A 17,482-nucleotide genomic window follows, 5' to 3' on the forward strand; every position below is an offset into this window, starting at 1 on the left:
ATTACATGGATGTTTGTTCATGCAGTAGAAGAAGAACAAAATGAATCAAAACGTTTCCTGAAAGCAGCGTTTACTAGAACCGAGATCATTTTGAGTTGACTCTTTGCAGAAGCAAGCACCTTCTAACGTTCAAGAACAGTCTGTTATATATGATATATTACCTATGATCATTTAATATTAACAGGGAGCAAGAAAAGACATGGTGTTCAAGGCTGGAAAGACGTCCCAAAGATGTATTTCAGTGGATCAGACACATTGTAGCTGCTGAATGAGGGTGCTGCATGTTAGAATAAGGAATTGGTCTACTCATGTTCCTGGTGATCTTTCACTGTTCACTTACGTTTCAGGGAATGAGAAAGTTCTGTGTGGAGGGGCAGCGGGACTTTAGGGAGTATTTTAACACAAGACCTAAGTGTCATGGGCAGCACTAGAGGAGACTCGAGGTCTAAATGTGAACAATGCACCGTTCATAATCACTGACAGAACCAAAGTTACAACTTTCTATGTGAGCTCACGATGACACGAGTCTCAAAACCAGCGCCTCAGACGAACAGTTGCTGCTGATGTGTTGTGGCTTGGACAGATCGCAGCTAGTCCTCAGAGGAGAACAGCTATGAGAGGTTTTATTGTGGAGGAGGGGTATTTTTAAGGTTGAGGTTGTGTGTAATAGTAATTAGGGTGGAGGTTGAGTTAAAGAATCTAAGAAACATGGTTTCATAGATGCAGCAGCTCATTGAGCTCCCTAGAAGAGGCCAGAGTGTGAGGAGGCGACTGGGAGGGAGATCCAGGAGCTGCAGTATGAAGGTGTGGACTGATGAAGAGGAGGTTACCTGAGAGGGGGAAGAGGGCGAGGATCTGGCTGGACCCCGCGCAGCTGCCGCAGGTTCCACCACAGACTCACTGGGCTCCAGTGGTGGACAGTAACGGAGTAAATTTACTTGAGTACTGTACTTAAGTACATTTCCAGAGGATTTGTACTTTACTTGAGTATTAGATTTCTTTGGTACTTGTGTTGCCCTGTAATTGTGTTACCCTGTGTGTTCTTCTATTATATTAACTTTTCAGTTATTTTAATATGTTAAATGACATTTTGTATATACATATGTGGTAGACGGGCAAATGATGGGTTGGGAAACAAAGTATGTACAGTATAATTAAATATTTAGTTGTTTTGGGATGATTTAAGAACCGCGATGTTACTTCCGGTTTCGCGATGTCACTTCCGGTTTGGTTCCGGTCAGACCAGCCGTTATTTTCCTGCTCTATCTTCTTCTCACCATTTCAGTTGTATACAAGCAATGCTGTAAGTTAAGTTCGATATATCAGATAATTATTTTTGTATCTTTTGTTGCTAATGTTGCTTCTTTGTGTATTTGATTGGAGCATTGTTAGCATAAAAAAAACGACCTTTTAGCTAGCCATTAGCATTGGTTCATCTTATAATTTAATTCTGTATGTTTCTGTTGCAGTTTTTACCACTCTTTTACATGTTCAACCTTCAATATACTTGATGAAACGCCACTCCACGCCTCTGTCATCATTTTTTTATTGAAACTGAACAAAGGTTTAGCTGAACGTTTAGCTTTGGGTCATCTACACCCGAGTGAGAACGTTACAGTAAAAAAGCAAACTTTCACTCTGACTTGGCAAGACGTCATCGCATAGAAGCAGGAGTTCCATGACGATGAGCAACACGTCAACCTCATCTGGGAGTGTCGCCCGGGCTCGGGCCAAAGCAGAGGCTGCCAAGGTGAGAGCCTCATACGCCGCCCAGGAGGCTAAATTAAAAATGGAAAAGGCTGTCAGAGAGGCAGAAATAAAGGTGGAAACAACCAGACTAGAAACACAATTGGAAGTGTTATCACTGCAAAAGGAAGCAGAAGCAGCTACTGTAGAAGCACAAATAATGGAAATGGCGCAGAGTACTGTGATATCTGAGGTTGTGGAAAATAAATCAGAACGAGCAGGATCAGAAAGGGCCAAAACGGAGCGAACACATGGTTATGTGCAGGATCAGATCGAGATAAAGAGTCTCTGTCCCTCACAACAATCATCGCCACAGCCCGTCGATCACTCACCTGACGTCAAACCACTCCCCAGCTATGTAACAGCGAGATCAGGACTAAACCTACTTTTGGGAGACATCTCACATCAGTCTCAATCTAGCCAGAAGAAAGATGATAACATGTACTCACCTCGAGCAAACCCACCTGCACCTAGTAACCAGATAAGGACATCGTTACCTCAACCCAATGTACCTGATTCTAGCAAAGCCCAGATTAAGCCTGAAGCTATAACACCTAACGTATATATAAATACGCCTGTACATTTCCCCCCATACATCCAGCCAGCTAGCATACCAAATCCAATAGAGTCATTGGCACAGTATCTGGCACGACGAGACTTAGTCAGCTCAGGTCTGTACCAGTTTGATGATAAGCCGGAAAATTATCGCGCTTGGTACTCGTCCTTCATCAGTGCAACCAGAGAAGCTAGCCTGACAGCAATCCAAGAGTTGGATCTTATGACCAGATGGCTTGGGAAGGAATCCAGAGAACACGTGACACGCATCAGGTCTGTACACGTTAACAATCCCCGTCTTGCTTTAATGAAAGCATGGGAGAGACTCTGTGAGTGCTATGCTGCCCCTGAAATCCTGGAGAAGTCCCTTTTTCAGAGGCTAGAGGACTTTCCCAGGTTTTCAGTCAAAGACTTCTTGAAGCTACGCCAGCTTGGGGACCTGCTACAGGAGATCCAAGGTGCCAAGGAGGATGGGTACCTCACAGGCCTTGCATATCTGGACACTTCCCGTGGGATCGGACCAATTGTGGAGAAGCTCCCATATCAGCTGCAGGAGAAGTGGTTGACATCTGGAACGCGGTTCAAAGAACAAAACAGCGGCCGCTTTCCTCCATTTCACTATTTCTGTGACTTTGTGAGTCGCGAAGCCAAAAAGCGAAATGACCCGAGCTTCATGTACCAAAGCTGCTCCACAATCCAGACAAGACAAGAGAAATATGATGGGAAGTACACCAATAAAGCCATCTACGTGAACAAGACTGATTTCTCCACCACTCAACTTGACCCAAGTAAGAACTGCCCGCTGCACGGCAATAGACCTCACCCTCTCAAAAAGTGTAAAACCTTCAGGAACATGTCACTCGACGACCGAAAGGCCTTTCTCATGGAGAAAGGAATATGTTTCAAATGCTGCTCTGCAACTTCTCATCTTGCCAAAGACTGCAAGAGCGAGGTAAGATGCTCCGAGTGTGATAGCACCAGACACGATGCGGCCATGCATCCCGGCCCATCACCTCAGTCAACCGGAAAGGCTCCTCCAGCATCACAAGAGAACGGCGGGGAGGAAGAAGTACGTCCTAAAAAGACTGAAGTGGACGAGGCGGACTTCAGTCACACAAAGGTCAACACAAGCTGCACAGAAATATGTGGTCCAGGTCAGTGGAGCCGCTCCTGCTCAAAAATTTGCCTCGCAAGGATCTACCCCAAAGGGTCAAAGGACATGGCTATAAAGGCCTATGTAATAATGGATGACCAGATCAACCGCTCTTTAGCTCGACCAGAGCTCTTTGAACATTTTGGCGTGGAGAGTGAAATCTTCCCTTACCGTCTTAGAACGTGCTCTGGCACATTCGAAACATCTGGAAAGAAAGCAGAAGGACTTCAAATGGAGTCGTTGGATGGAAAGGTCCACATCTCTCTCCCTCCACTCACCGAGTGTGCTGACATCCCAAATAATCGGAGTGAGATACCTACCCCAAGTGCAGTTAAACACCTGCCTCACCTCCGTCACATCGCTCAACAAATCCCAGAGCTGGACCCTAAAGCAAAGATACTCATCTTGCTCGGCAGAGACGTCCTACGGGCTCACAAGGTCAGGCAGCAAGTGAACGGCCCACACAACTCTACCTTCGCCCAACGTCTGGACTTAGGGTGGGTAGTCATTGGAGAGGTCTGTCTGGGGAGTGTACCCAGACCAACAGTTAATACATACAAGACTCATGTGCTTGACAGTGGCCAGCCTTCTATGTTCGAACCTTGCCCAAATTTCATAGGCATTAAGGGAACAAGACAAGGCACCAAGCATAACGACAAACCTGTCCCTTCAGTGGAGATGGGTGGCATGAGCAGCCGGAGGGCCTCCGAGATCGGAGAAAACCTGACCCTCGACAGCACGATGGACGCAGCACCACAGAGAAAAAAGAAGAAGAAGAAAGCTGCCACCATTGATCTGGAGGATGACCAAGTCAACCTGTTAAATGGTCGTACAGGAGATCAGACCACCGATGGAGAAGAAGTGGTGAAAAAACCCCGAAAGAAAAAGAAGTCAAAAGTTGCAGAATCTGCACTTCCTGATGATTTGGATGTGGAGGAGGACGACATCATCAACGGGGTCAGGTCAGGGGTCCCTCCTCCTCCTGGGGACTTTACAGAAAAGGACCTACACACAAAGCAATGGAGACACGTGCAGGCTCTGGCAAACCAATTCTGGACACGCTGGAAACATGAATACTTACCTTCCCTGCAACAGCGGCAAAAATGGACAGCGACTAGAAGAGACCTTCAAGTTGGGGATATTGTCCTGCTCAGAGACAAGCAGACGGCCCGCAACTGTTGGCCCATGGCCAGGATTATTGCCACCTTCCCTGGAAAAGATGGACATGTCAGAAAAGTTGAGCTGAAGACAACAGACCAAGGCAATGTGAAAACTTTTCTGAGACCAATTGCAGAACTCATTCTACTTCTGCCTAAGGACTGATGAGTCTTTGCTATTGCTTACCTGTAATCCTGAGTGACCATAACAGGTCAGGCGGGGAGTGTGTTGCCCTGTAATTGTGTTACCCTGTGTGTTCTTCTATTATATTAACTTTTCAGTTATTTTAATATGTTAAATGACATTTTGTATATACATATGTGGTAGACGGGCAAATGATGGGTTGGGAAACAAAGTATGTACAGTATAATTAAATATTTAGTTGTTTTGGGATGATTTAAAAACCGCGATGTTACTTCCGGTTTCGCGATGTCACTTCCGGTTTGGTTCCGGTCAGACCAGCCGTTATTTTCCTGCTCTATCTTCTTCTCACCATTTCAGTTGTATACAAGCAATGCTGTAAGTTAAGTTCGATATATCAGATAATTATTTTTGTATCTTTTGTTGCTAATGTTGCTTCTTTGTGTATTTGATTGGAGCATTGTTAGCATAAAAAAACGATCTTTTAGCTAGCCATTAGCATTGGTTCATCTTATAATTTAATTCTGTATGTTTCTGTTGCAGTTTTTACCACTCTTTTACATGTTCAACCTTCAATATACTTGATGAAACGCCACTCCACGCCTCTGTCATCATTTTTTTATTGAAACTGAACAAAGGTTTAGCTGAACGTTTAGCTTTGGGTCATCTACACCCGAGTGAGAACGTTACAGTACTTATTACTCTTACTTGAATACATTTCCAAGACAAATATTTTTACTTTTACTCGAGTAAATTTCTAGGAAGGCTGAAAAGTACTCGTTACTTTCAGGTCTGCTCTTTTATCTTCTTCCCTAAAATCCTATTTTTAGACGGATATTGGGAGACAGGCACAGAGACAGACATTGGGAGACAGTTTGTTATGCTCTATATTGCTATATTGTGCTGGTACATGTCCTTCCTGTAAAGTTAAGAGACTTCAACATTGAGTTATTGAAAGCAGAGATGTAGTTTTTTGTAAACAGTGGTCTATGAGGGGGATCCAGACTTAGTTGGATGGTGCAGGTTCATTTGGTTTCAGTTCATGATTGTTAATAAACTCTGCATCATCTGCTGTCCTCTTATGATCCCATTCATTTGATTTGTTTTTGGTGTTTCTGCAGGTTTTATATAACATTGTGGTTCTAAAAGCAGCACATCAGTGCAGCTGGTTTCAAAGAGTTAATTCTCAGAAACAATAGTTAAAAGATCCTTAAATTAATTTAGAAAAAATATAGTAATTTACTGATGTGGAAAATAAGAAATTTACTCTTACTCTTACTCTTACTTTTACTGAAAGTAAATTTAAAAGCATTTACTTTTGGATACTTAAGTACCTTTAAAAGCAAGTACTTTTCTACTCTTACTCGAGTAATATTTTGACTGAGCTACTTTTACTTGTAACAGAGTAAATTTTGACCAGTAGTATTTGTACTCTTACTCAAGTACTGGGGTCGAGTACTCTGTCCACCTCTGCGCGGCACCAGACTGATCAGCAGTGAGCTGTTCCTGGGAGGGTCTGGAAAAGATATTACAGTGATACGACATCAAAGATCAGACTCTGCCACAACATCATCACATCTCATTAATCAATCCTCCCCTACTGTGGTCGGCCTTGCATTTCATGATCATGTTCATCTTTAAGGCCTATTAGAGGGAGTCAACACGTGTTTGCTGTTCACATTGATGAACAGACTACAGCTTGCTATCTACCTGCTAAATGATTTTTGATCTGAACTCCAAAACGTTCTTGTTTTCAAAACTTGTTTAGTTCTGAAGTAACAAGAGATTTGCAAACAAGATCCCCTCGGTGCCTTTGACTTCTTTGGTGATGTCAGGACGACGGCTGATTCTTGAGGACAAGTGATCAAATCACCTGAGGAGAACTTGAGGAGAACTTGAGGATAACTTGAGGATAACTTGAGGAGAACTTGAGGAAAATATGAGGAGAACTAGAGGAGAACTTGAAGAGAATGTGAAGAGAGAACGGCCAACAATGGTTTAGCCCCATCTGCACCGTTTGACCAGCGTGATCGTTCCCTTCAGCACGATTCTTGGTCTCTGAGGTTGGAGGAGGTGTGAACCGCACTTCCTCCTTCATGTATCGGCTGGTGACGGCACGCTCGGTCAGAATGAAAAGCTCTTAAAAACACTAAACCCAATAATGCTGGATCTATCATATTTTATACATTAATTTCTGAGACACTCTACAACTCCCATTATATTTATAAAAAAAAATTGTATACATTAAAAAAATAAAGAAATAAATCCCAAAATACCTTAAAATTAACCAATCCATTCATAATGATAAAAATATTATTTACAATCTGTTAAAAACAAAACTGGGGTGTTTTTTATTTGAATATATAATGAATACTTAAATACAAATATAGAAATTAAAAGCTAACCATATTTGTGAGTTTTAATAATGACATCATCAGTATATTAATTATCAAATTACAGCATTTATACAGACTTTTCAACATTAAATATTTTGATAATAAACATCTTCAAGCACAGTTTCAGCATTGACAAGATCCTTAATAGCATTTATTTTCTTATCTATTAGCAATTTCATGCTTTAAGTCAATAAATGAGCAGCTGGAAAAAGTGGCTTCATGACACGTGTTTGTTCTTGATTTCTGTGGATGGACTTCCTTCAGGCTGGAAAAGCTTCGAGTGATTACGTCTTCAAATAAAGCCGCCCCCCTGAGACAGACGTCTCTGTGACATGTAAACCCTCAACACAACAGCTGCCATGACCCTCATCGCTTGGATTTATGAACTCAAACAGCTGCAGAAACAGGAAGATCTGGCAACATCAGAATTGTGCAATTTTGGTATTTTAGCTAAAATGGGAAATGCATTTTTCCTCTGTGTTTTTTTTACTCTTTGTGTTACTCTTAACAGAATGATGTTTTGAGACTTAAAAGTGTGCTGGCCTGTCATTCTCTAGTATGTATGGACTTGGTAACCTTTACCTCATGTTCACAAGTTCTACCAGGTAACTAAGGTGAACGTGCAGGCTATACCAAGTATTCTGTGTAAACGTGATCTTCATCAGCAACACTGATTGATAAGGAAAATTAGAACAACCGACCTGCAATAATTAAAAAAGAAACAGAATATTACTCCTCTAAAATTAAACATGAAATGCTTCATCTTCCTGTTCCATCTTCTTCATACTTGTGTTGACTCACAGATGGAGTAAGGGGATACTGATTGATAGATGTGTGCGAGAAAAGAGATGTGTGAGTTTTGGTAAAAGCCTGTAGTCACCGCTGACAAAGGCCCCTCACTTCCCTCTTTACTTGTGCGAGTGCGTTTCATGAGATTATGCAACACCACGTCCCCCTGATGTTATCACAAGCCCCAAAAGCCACAGAACTAAACTCTGTGTTTTATCACATTCAATTTAGAGATGCACAAACAAACCACTAAAAAAAAAGCTCACTTTCTATTTTCCTGACATTTCAGTTGAGGTGAAAAGGTGTATTTATGACTAATGTGTCCATTAAAACTGCTGTTAGACTACATTTTGGTGTGGAGTTTGGAGGACAGTGACTGATTGTTTTTCCATACCACCTCAACAAACTTGAAACAGATTTTTTTAAATCTCTTTACAATAGTTCACATCAGTACTGTCCACGACACGTACTGTTGCAGCGTGCAGGCTCCAACTGAACACACAATCCACTTTTTATGGTGAAAAACAGCAGAAAAGTTCATAAACAACGACCACATTATTCTCCCTTTAAATCTAATCAGGCAAAAGATCGATATTGTTATTTTTCTTTTACACCCCCACAAAAGATTTCAGCATCATTGGGGTCCAATTAAATGACTGTAATACCTGCCCCACTTTATTTATTTAGGATTTTAATTGCAAGCATTCACAAACTACAATGCCTTCTTTACACGGAAATCCTGTATTTTCCCTAAAACTATCTAATAAATTAACTTTAAACTTAATTTAAACAAAGAAAACGCAGTAATCAACCAAGTTTTAATTATCAATTCTAAACTAAATCAAAGGTTACGACAACTTTCTCTGTGAACATGTTTTTTTTTATTATTTCAATCAAAATCTTTCAACAGTCATTAAAAAGCAGCTACCTTGGATTTGGTCGGGTGGAATACATCACAGTTGTTCAACTAAACTTTAACCATAATACAAAACAAAACCACCTTTTGAGTTGTAATTGGTGCAGGTTCTTCTACACAAATGGAGTCATAGTTTTATTGTTAACTGTTTCTTTTCTTTTCTCATAACACTATTAACTTATCAAAGGAATCAAGAGGTCCGTGTTCAGTCTATTTGCCCCTCCTGAATTTGCCCGGTGTGGCTCCAGTCTTCTGTTTCTTCTTCGCTGATCCTTTTGTCTCTGGTTCCTAAGACAAAAACAAACATTTAAGAAAATAATTACTGACTGATGAGACCCTAGCATCTCGATGCTAATGCCCCATTCTGACTGGGTTAAAATTAACAGAGGACCTGCAGTAACTTGTAATAAAAAAAAAAAACAGGGGACGTCTGTGCTTTAAATCCCGTGCCAACGAGCCAATCAGATCGGCAGAAGGGCAACGACGAGAAGACAACACGTGTGGCTGCATCACGCAGTATGAAACTTTATATCTGTCTTCAATCTCAAAGTCCCTCTGACAGCAGACAACATTTAGACTTCAACTAAAACCCTTGTTACGTTTACCGCTAAGTTTTAGTTAGGGCTGGGCGATATATCGAGATTTTAATATATATCGATATATGTTCAAACGCGATATGGTACGAGACAATATCGTTTATATCGATTTTTTTTAAAAATGTATTTATTTTTTTGTATGATTTTGATATAGCTTATTTTGTGACAAATTGACTTGAATGTTTTATTTGAGATTTGCACAAATGTTTTGTTATTTGCACAACTGTCAACCTCAGTGGAAAAGTCTGCCTGTTACTGTCTACATTTTATTAATTGCACAGTGTATTTTAATGTAATTGTTATGCAGGAAAGGGATATTTGTTTTATTTTATTCAAGAAGCATTTTTATTCTGTATATGCAGGCAGTTTATTTTTATTTCATTTGTTTTATACATTTTGATATTGTGCAGACCTCTGTTAATAAAGGAACCTGTGTGACATTTGGCACGACATTGTATTAAAACTGACAGTTTTTTTAAGGGTTTGCCTCAGAAAAAATGAAGCTAACAGAGATGCTATGCTATAATGCTTTGGGCGAAGCCCCAATTATGGCACAGAAAAAATATCGATATATATCGAGTATCGCCAGAGGTGGACAGAGTACTCGACCCCAGTACTTGAGTAAGAGTACAAATACTACTGGTCAAAATTTACTCTGTTACAAGTAAAAGTAGCTCAGTCAAAATATTACTCGAGTAAGAGTAGAAAAGTACTTGCTTTTAAAGGTACTTAAGTATCCAAAAGTAAATGCTTTTAAATGTACTTTAAGTAAAAGTAAGAGTAAGAGTAAGAGTAAATTTCTTATTTTCCACATCAGTAAATTACTATATTTTTTCTAAATTAATTTAAGGATCTTTTAACTCTTGTTTCTGAGAATGAACTCTTTGAAACCAGCTGCACTGATGTGCTGCTTTTAGAACCACAATGTTATATAAAACTGAATGGGATCATAAGAGGACAGCAGATGATGCAGAGTTTATTAACAATCATGAACTGAAACCAAATGAACCTTCACCATCCAACTAAGTCTGGATCCCCCTCATAGACCACTGTTTACAAAAAACTACATCTCTGCTTTCAATAACTCAATGTTGAAGTCACTTAACTTTACAGGAAGGACATGTACCAGTACAATATAGCAATATAGAGCATAACAAACTGTCTCCCCATGTCTGTCTTGTCTGTCTCTGTGCCTGTCTCCCAATGTCTGTCTCTGTGCCTGTCTCCCAATGTCTGTCTTTTATGATCATTTTTCACATGGTTCTATGCTTAACAAATATTTTTGTAAAAAAGACTTTGTGGGAAAATGAATGGGTTCATGTCTTCCTGCACCACCAGTAATACCAAACACACTGATATACGCTATACAGCCACACAAGATAAGTAAAATATAGTACAATACATATAACAGCATGTCTAGATTAACATACGGTAGGCCTAACTGTTAATGTATAATGTATAAGGAAACTGCACTGTAGTAGCTATGTTCGATGCTGCATCAAATAGCCCATCTACAAGCTCACAAACACATCACTTCTGCTATGGGCCTGCCTGTTAATCAGGCATGCAAGGATGTTGTATGACAAGTAGCCTATACATCCATCTTGATCAACCCAAAAGCAGCATTCCTCAGGGTGCTTGCTCTTTTTCCAAATTAAAATTCCAGACTTTTCCCAGACTTTTTTAAAACCGATATTTTTTTTCCCATGACCTTAACTTTACGTACTTGTAAATTTCGGGTGTTGTAGCCATAAATTCGAAAACACGCAACGATCCATTTCTGTTGACCACTAGGCTAGCTGTGTCAATCGACCTCAGCAGTGACATCACGAAATGTTCCAGAGTAGGCTAAGCAAGCGTTGATAGGATATCATTCCATTAGGCGAAGACAGTACGTGACTAGTTAGTAAAATAAGTTTTATAGCCTACCTTTCTTTTTCTCATTTCACAATGCCTTTGAGCATACTGTAAAATTCTACCATACATTTTTTCCCCATACTTTATTAAGACTTTCACACAAAATTCAAGACTTTTCAAGGTCTGGAAAACAGTGTTTCAAAATACCATACTTATTAAGACTTTCAAGACTTGCGCAAGCACCCTGTTCCTCCAGGATTAACCTACTCGAACAGCATGTCTCAGTATAGCAAATGGCTAACTAATAACAAATAACGTTACGTTAAGAGAGCGTGTCATTTGGTCATTGTTTAAAACACACACACACACACTCGCGCACACGCATGTAGTTTTTGTGTTCAACAACACACACTCACATTCTCACAAATTGACCGAGACAAACAGAAAATAACATGGTGAAAAGTCTGGTTAACTAACACGTCAACGTGTTTCTTCAAATTCGATGTTGAGTTGTTGAAAGCAGAGAGGTAGTTCTGCTTCGGCAGACACAATAAACATTTGAAAATAAATGTCTGTGGTTTGTCTGTGCCCTCGTTTTTTACTCAGTACTTTTCAGCCTTCCTAGAAATTTACTCGAGTAAAAGTAAAAATATTTGTCTTGGAAATGTATTCAAGTAAGAGTAATAAGTACCAAAGAAATCTAATACTCAAGTAAAGTACAAATCCTCTGGATATGTACTTAAGTACAGTACTCAAGTAAATTTACTCCGTTACTGTCCACCACTGAGTATCGCCATTCAGCTAGAAAATATCGAGATATGACTTTTGGTCCATATCGCCCAGCCCTAGTTTTAGTGTTACCATGACAACTTAAGCATGCGGTTTTGTCCATCGTCCAGTTTACTGCGGGTCCAATGCTAATTTTAGTCCAGTATGAATAATGCAGAAGATTGTTATTGTGATAAACGGAAACCACACATAGAGTGTGTGTGCGTATGTGTGTAAACAGTAACAGTTAAAGTGCAATAAGTTACTCTAGAGATAAAAGACAATAGTTTTTTCTAAATGTACCTTTCGTTTGGAGGACAAGGATCCAGTGACGGTGAAGAAAGAGTCCAGTCGTCCCTGCGTGCTGCCCTGTCTGCTTTTCATCATCTTCTTACAGCCGTTACGCACCCTGTCCTCACTGCACACACGAACCAAACAATTATTCAAAACAAAGAAGATAAAAGCTTCTTTTCTTCACTTTCATCATCAGCACAGTCAGACAAATATCTTGCATGCAAAAATAAATTATGAAAAGAACTGAAAAGAACAAATTAGCCTATTTATAAGTTTTAAGCAAGTATGTTCATTTTAATTAGGCCTGCAAGAGCGCTCAAATGATGAAACCTTTAATGCATCTACCAGACCAACAGTGCCACCTAGTGGCCAAACACTGTAAAAACAGCTGGTCCAGTCAAACTCAATGCAATGCACAGAATCCAAGAGTTTAGGTTCAGTTCACCTGAACTGTTTCTCGTTGCACATGAACTGAATCAGTCCCTCCTCATCAGGTTCAGCCCACTTCAGCTCCAATGTTGAACAGTCTACCACTTCAGGTTTCAAAAACAAAGTCCTGGCTTCTTTGAACAGCCAGTCCTCTGGGGCGGGGTATTTCTGCAAGAGAGGAAGCAAATCGCAAAGAGTCACAACTTAGTACCTGGATAAAACTACATAACAGCGTCCTGGAAATCATCAACTTACATTTGAGTCAATGTTTTCTAGGATCTCCTCGATGGAGCCGTGCTGTCGGATCAAGTCGATGGCTCTCTTGGGGCCGATCCCCTTGATGGTGCCACAATAGTCACAACCAAGCAGAATACACAGGTCTATGAACTGCAACACAAGACAAAGATCAGTTCTGGACCTGACTGATTATTTAGTGTTTAATATTTTCATTCACACACACCCCACCTGGTCGTTGGTCAAACCAATGTCCTCCAAGATGCGACTGAAGTGGAATTCCTGAATGGGAAGTTTTCTGAAAAAAGAGTGAAGGCTTAATATTTTCAACAATTTTTTGTGTCTTCTTTCAGTCTTTAAATAATTACAATTATGAAATGACTCTAAAGTTAAAAGGAGAAGAGTTTGGGTCATTCAGCCTGAAACATCTGCAGCGAGAGCAGTGGAAATAATGCAGAAGGTTCATACTTTGCTTCACTGCTGGTGAGATGCCTGAGAAGGACATTCGTCCCAAAAGTCAGCCCATCCATATCCTCTGTTGCCGTGGCAAAGACTTTTCCTTCTTTAACGAGAGCAGCACAGCTGGCCTCAGCCTCGCATGGAGCCTAAAATGAAAACAGTCACTGAAATCACTCGGATCACTATTCAGCTGATTTCTCTCAGACGTTCAGATACTTCTGCCTCCAATCAAAACTAAAATTCATGTTACTTTATGCATAACTGAACTGGTGTCTAATCATTAGACTTTTCTGAGTTGAGCTGAGCTGCTGAAGGATGGTTAAGACAAATCGCTGTCAAATTAAGGATTAAAAGTGAAATCACAAATTTTGTAAGCCTCTTAAAATGAGTGCATGAAAGTGAAAGCAGAGTAAAGAAATATCCCTCTCACCTCAATGTAAGGCACTCCCATCAGGCCCAGAAGCTTTTTGCACTCATCGTTATGCTGCCTGGTTACTTTAACCAGACGTTTGGAGAATTTCTCAATATTTTCTTGTTCCCCTGTTTTGAGACAAAAAGAATAAATGAATAAATAAAATAGATCTCATCTGCCCAAGTTCAGCAGCAATCAAATCATGTAGTTAGGTCTCTGAATTTAAACTTTACCCATTTCCTGCGCCTGAGCAAGCAACTTCTCAGCTTCTGCTCTCCGCTCTCCTCTCTTCTCAAGCTAGACCAAGAAAGAAAGCAGGGAAGAAGATATAACGACGGGTTGAGAGGCTGTCTGTCCTCGCCAGTGAAACTAATGAGGAGCAAATCACAATACAGCAATGAAAATAAATAGATTGTTATTACTATTCTACTAATAATAACCCGCAGGGAAGAAAGCCTCAAAAGGAAATGTCCACTAACCTCTCCCGACTTGAGCTGTGGAGGCTTGCCGTCAAAAACATACACTGGCTTGATGCCATTTTCCATCATGCGGATTGTACGATAGAACATTCCCATCAGGTGGCTGTGAAAAAGACAAATCCATGTCATTCAAGTGTCCACACTTGAGCTTAGGGCTGGGCGATATGGACCAAAAGTCATATCTCGATATTTTCTAGCTGAATGGCGATACTCGATATATATCTCGATATTTTTTCTGTGCCTTAATTGGGGTTTCCCCCAAAGCATTATAGCATAGCATCTCTGTTAGCTTCATTTTTTTCTGAGGCAAACCCTTAAAAAACAGTCAGTTTTAATACAAAGCCTCGTGCCAAATGTCACACAGGTTCCTTTATTAACAGAGGTCTGCACAATATCAAAATGTATAAAACAAATGAAATAAAAATAAACTGCCTGCATATATAGAATAAAAATACTTCTTGAATAAAATAAAACAAATATCCCTTTCCTGCATAACAATTAAATTAAAATACACTGTGCAATTAATACAATGTAGACAGTAACAGGCAGACTTTTCCACTGAGGTTGACAGTTGTGCAAATAACAAAACATTTGTGCAAATCTCAAATAAAACATTCAAGTCAATTTGTCACAAAATAAGCTATATCAAAATCATTAAAAAAAAAAATGTAAAAAAAAAAAAAAAAAAAAAAAAATTAATAATCGATATAAACGATATTGTCTCGTACCATATCGCGTTTCAAAATATATCGATATATATTAAAATCTCGATATATCGCCCAGCCCTACTTGAGCTATAACAACAAAAACTAGTGTCGCTAGATCATCTACTACAGCAGTGATACTATGGTCTAACTCTCTCATTGTTGCAACAGTACCTCGTTGTCTCTCCATCTTCATTCTGCAGCACATTTCCATCCTGGCGCACAGCAATCAGGAACTGGTAAATGCACATGGAGGCATCTATGGCAATTTTCCTGCCTACAAAAGGGTCATTAAAAAAACTGTGTTGCTTTTCAAAACGTCAGTGGGGAATACACAAAGAAAAGGAAAAAAGCAAACAAAACAGACATGCTTGCATCTATCTGATCCATCTCACCAGAAATGTCAAGTAACGAAGTACAAATACTCCGTTACATTACTTAAGTAGAAATTTTGGTTATCTATACTTCACTGGAGTAATTATTTTTCAGACGACTTTTTACTTTTACTCCTTACATTTTCACGCAATTATCTGTACTTTTTACTCCTTACATTTTAAAAACAGCCTTGTTACTCTATTTCATTTCGGCCTTTAAAAAAAAACTATCCAGTTAAATTGCTCCATCCGGATAGAGTGAATTTGGTTGTGGTTGTTTCAGATGTTCTTGTCCAGTTTTGTTCTTACATCCGTTCCCTCAGATTCCTGCAACTAAACTTGGATGTTCATTCCAATAAAGATTAGGATAAATGATAACATGCCTCTGAAGTTTGACTTTTTGCACCATTACAATACTTATAGGACACTAGTCATCATATCTCCTGCTCTCTGAAACACATGTTAATGCTCAATAGTACACATATATGGTTCTTTAATATATTTGCATTATACTAAGATGCATTCATTTTCAATGGCTTTTGTCCTTAATGGCTTTTTCCCCCTTACATTACTTTTAATTTTATACTTTAAGTAGTTTTGAAACCAGTACTTTTATACTTTTACTTGAGTAAAAAACTTGAGTTGATACTTCAACTTCTACAGGAGTATTTTTAAACTCTAGTATCTATACTTCTACCTGAGTAATGGATGTGAATACTTTTGACACCTCTGATCTCACAGATTCTATATAGACACTGCACAAATGATTACTGAGCTAATCCCTACTTGGTACCAAGACTACAGCATTCACATGTGGATAAATGGACCTGCAGACATTACCAAAGTAGTTCTTGATGTCTTGCTCTTTGATGGCACCAGGCGCATGGTCTGCGATTAACTTGGCAAGTCCGTGTATTCCCATGGTGGAGGGATATCTGACAAGCAAAAACATGTTATTCCTGACACATGCATCGTGGAGGATAATTAACTAATAAACTAATACACGTCAGAGCTTGAGCCACGCGTTGTTTACATTACAACATGAGGTTTACATCGATTTAACAGCTCGCTCTTTATGACTGTCAGTAAGGTGAGTAATAAACGTGGGGGATATGTACGTTCTGTAGTATTCTAAGTAACATACAACAAGGTTTGTTTGTGTAAATGTATTGCAATGACCTATATTCTTTAAGCTAATTTGGCTGCTGGACAATGGCGTCGATAAAGCTGCGATTAACCAAAGCGCTGCAACATAAACGACGAGCATTTCACCATAGCAACATTGCAATGAGAGAAAAGCATGTTCTGACAGCTCAACAGTTAGGTTTTTAATCAGTTTAACTGTTATTCGCTCACCAGTCAGTAACGTTACTCCGGGTTGAGCACTGTCCCCTGGTCTGCGCGGGAGCAGCGCCGAAGGTTTCGCGGGAAATCAAATAACAGGCATTGACTGTCAAACCGTCGAGCACCGAATCGTCGCTCGCCATTCGGTTCCCGTGCATCGACTATTGCAGGTTCGATTACACTGGCCTGGGTCCTGACATGGACGTCTTGATTGGTTGGTTCATGCTCAAGGAAATCCGGTCCATTCAGAAAAATAAAACACTCTGCCACGGTTATAAATTACAATATATATCAATTTCATGTGTTTTGTTAGGACTAGAAAACCAAAGACAATTATCTTTGCTTCCCAGGAGAAATGATTCCGTGTACCGCCGCAGGTGGGTTTCTCCATAGAAATTATACGTAGATGCCGCATCGAGTGGTTTTGCCCGCTGCTCTGATACGTCAACGTCGCCGCCATATTGGAGGAGGCAAGATTGCGCTGTAAATTAATACAAGTGAATGGACTTATTTTCATAAAGCGCCTTTCTACAAAGAAATCTACGTTTTACGTCTCATTTATTCATTCACACACGCACTAATATACTTGGGAAACAGTTAGGTACCAAATATAATATATTTAATTTTCTCAGATGGCAAAAATAAGAACTTTATTGATCCCACATAGGAGTAATTCAT

At 39.7% G+C, this 17,482-nt stretch overlaps 1 protein-coding gene across 1 annotated transcript; it reads right to left on the minus strand.

Annotated features, from left to right (window-relative positions):
• Positions 1–8,487: 8,487 nt before the first annotated feature.
• fen1 (flap structure-specific endonuclease 1) lies at positions 8,488–16,925 on the minus strand. Its single transcript, XM_061713099.1, has 12 exons — positions 16,817–16,925; positions 16,301–16,395; positions 15,261–15,363; positions 14,383–14,485; positions 14,137–14,200; positions 13,922–14,031; positions 13,501–13,637; positions 13,264–13,330; positions 13,054–13,185; positions 12,815–12,966; positions 12,379–12,493; positions 8,488–9,142 (listed from the first exon to the last, which is right to left on the minus strand). Exons 2-12 carry the CDS (start codon positions 16,380–16,382, stop codon positions 9,065–9,067), a joined length of 1,143 nt encoding a protein of 380 aa, XP_061569083.1. The 5' UTR covers positions 16,383–16,395; positions 16,817–16,925; the 3' UTR covers positions 8,488–9,064.
• Between the last annotated feature and the right edge of the window lie 557 nt (positions 16,926–17,482).

This window comes from Cololabis saira, chromosome 22 (genome assembly GCF_033807715.1).
Source record: "Cololabis saira isolate AMF1-May2022 chromosome 22, fColSai1.1, whole genome shotgun sequence".
NCBI lineage: Eukaryota > Metazoa > Chordata > Actinopteri > Beloniformes > Belonidae > Cololabis > Cololabis saira.

Bases quoted from the DNA above. Each gene is read 5' to 3' on its own strand.
- fen1 (XM_061713099.1), bottom strand. From the start codon at position 16,382: ATGGGAATACACGGACTTGCCAAGTTAATCGCAGACCATGCGCCTGGT. The intron at 13,638-13,921 runs GTGAGAGGGATA...TTTTCATTTTAG, and splicing joins TGGGAGTGCCTTACATTGAG to GCTCCATGCGAGGCTGAGGC. The intron at 13,331-13,500 runs GTATGAACCTTC...CTCTTTTTTCAG, and splicing joins CTCACCAGCAGTGAAGCAAA to AAAACTTCCCATTCAGGAAT.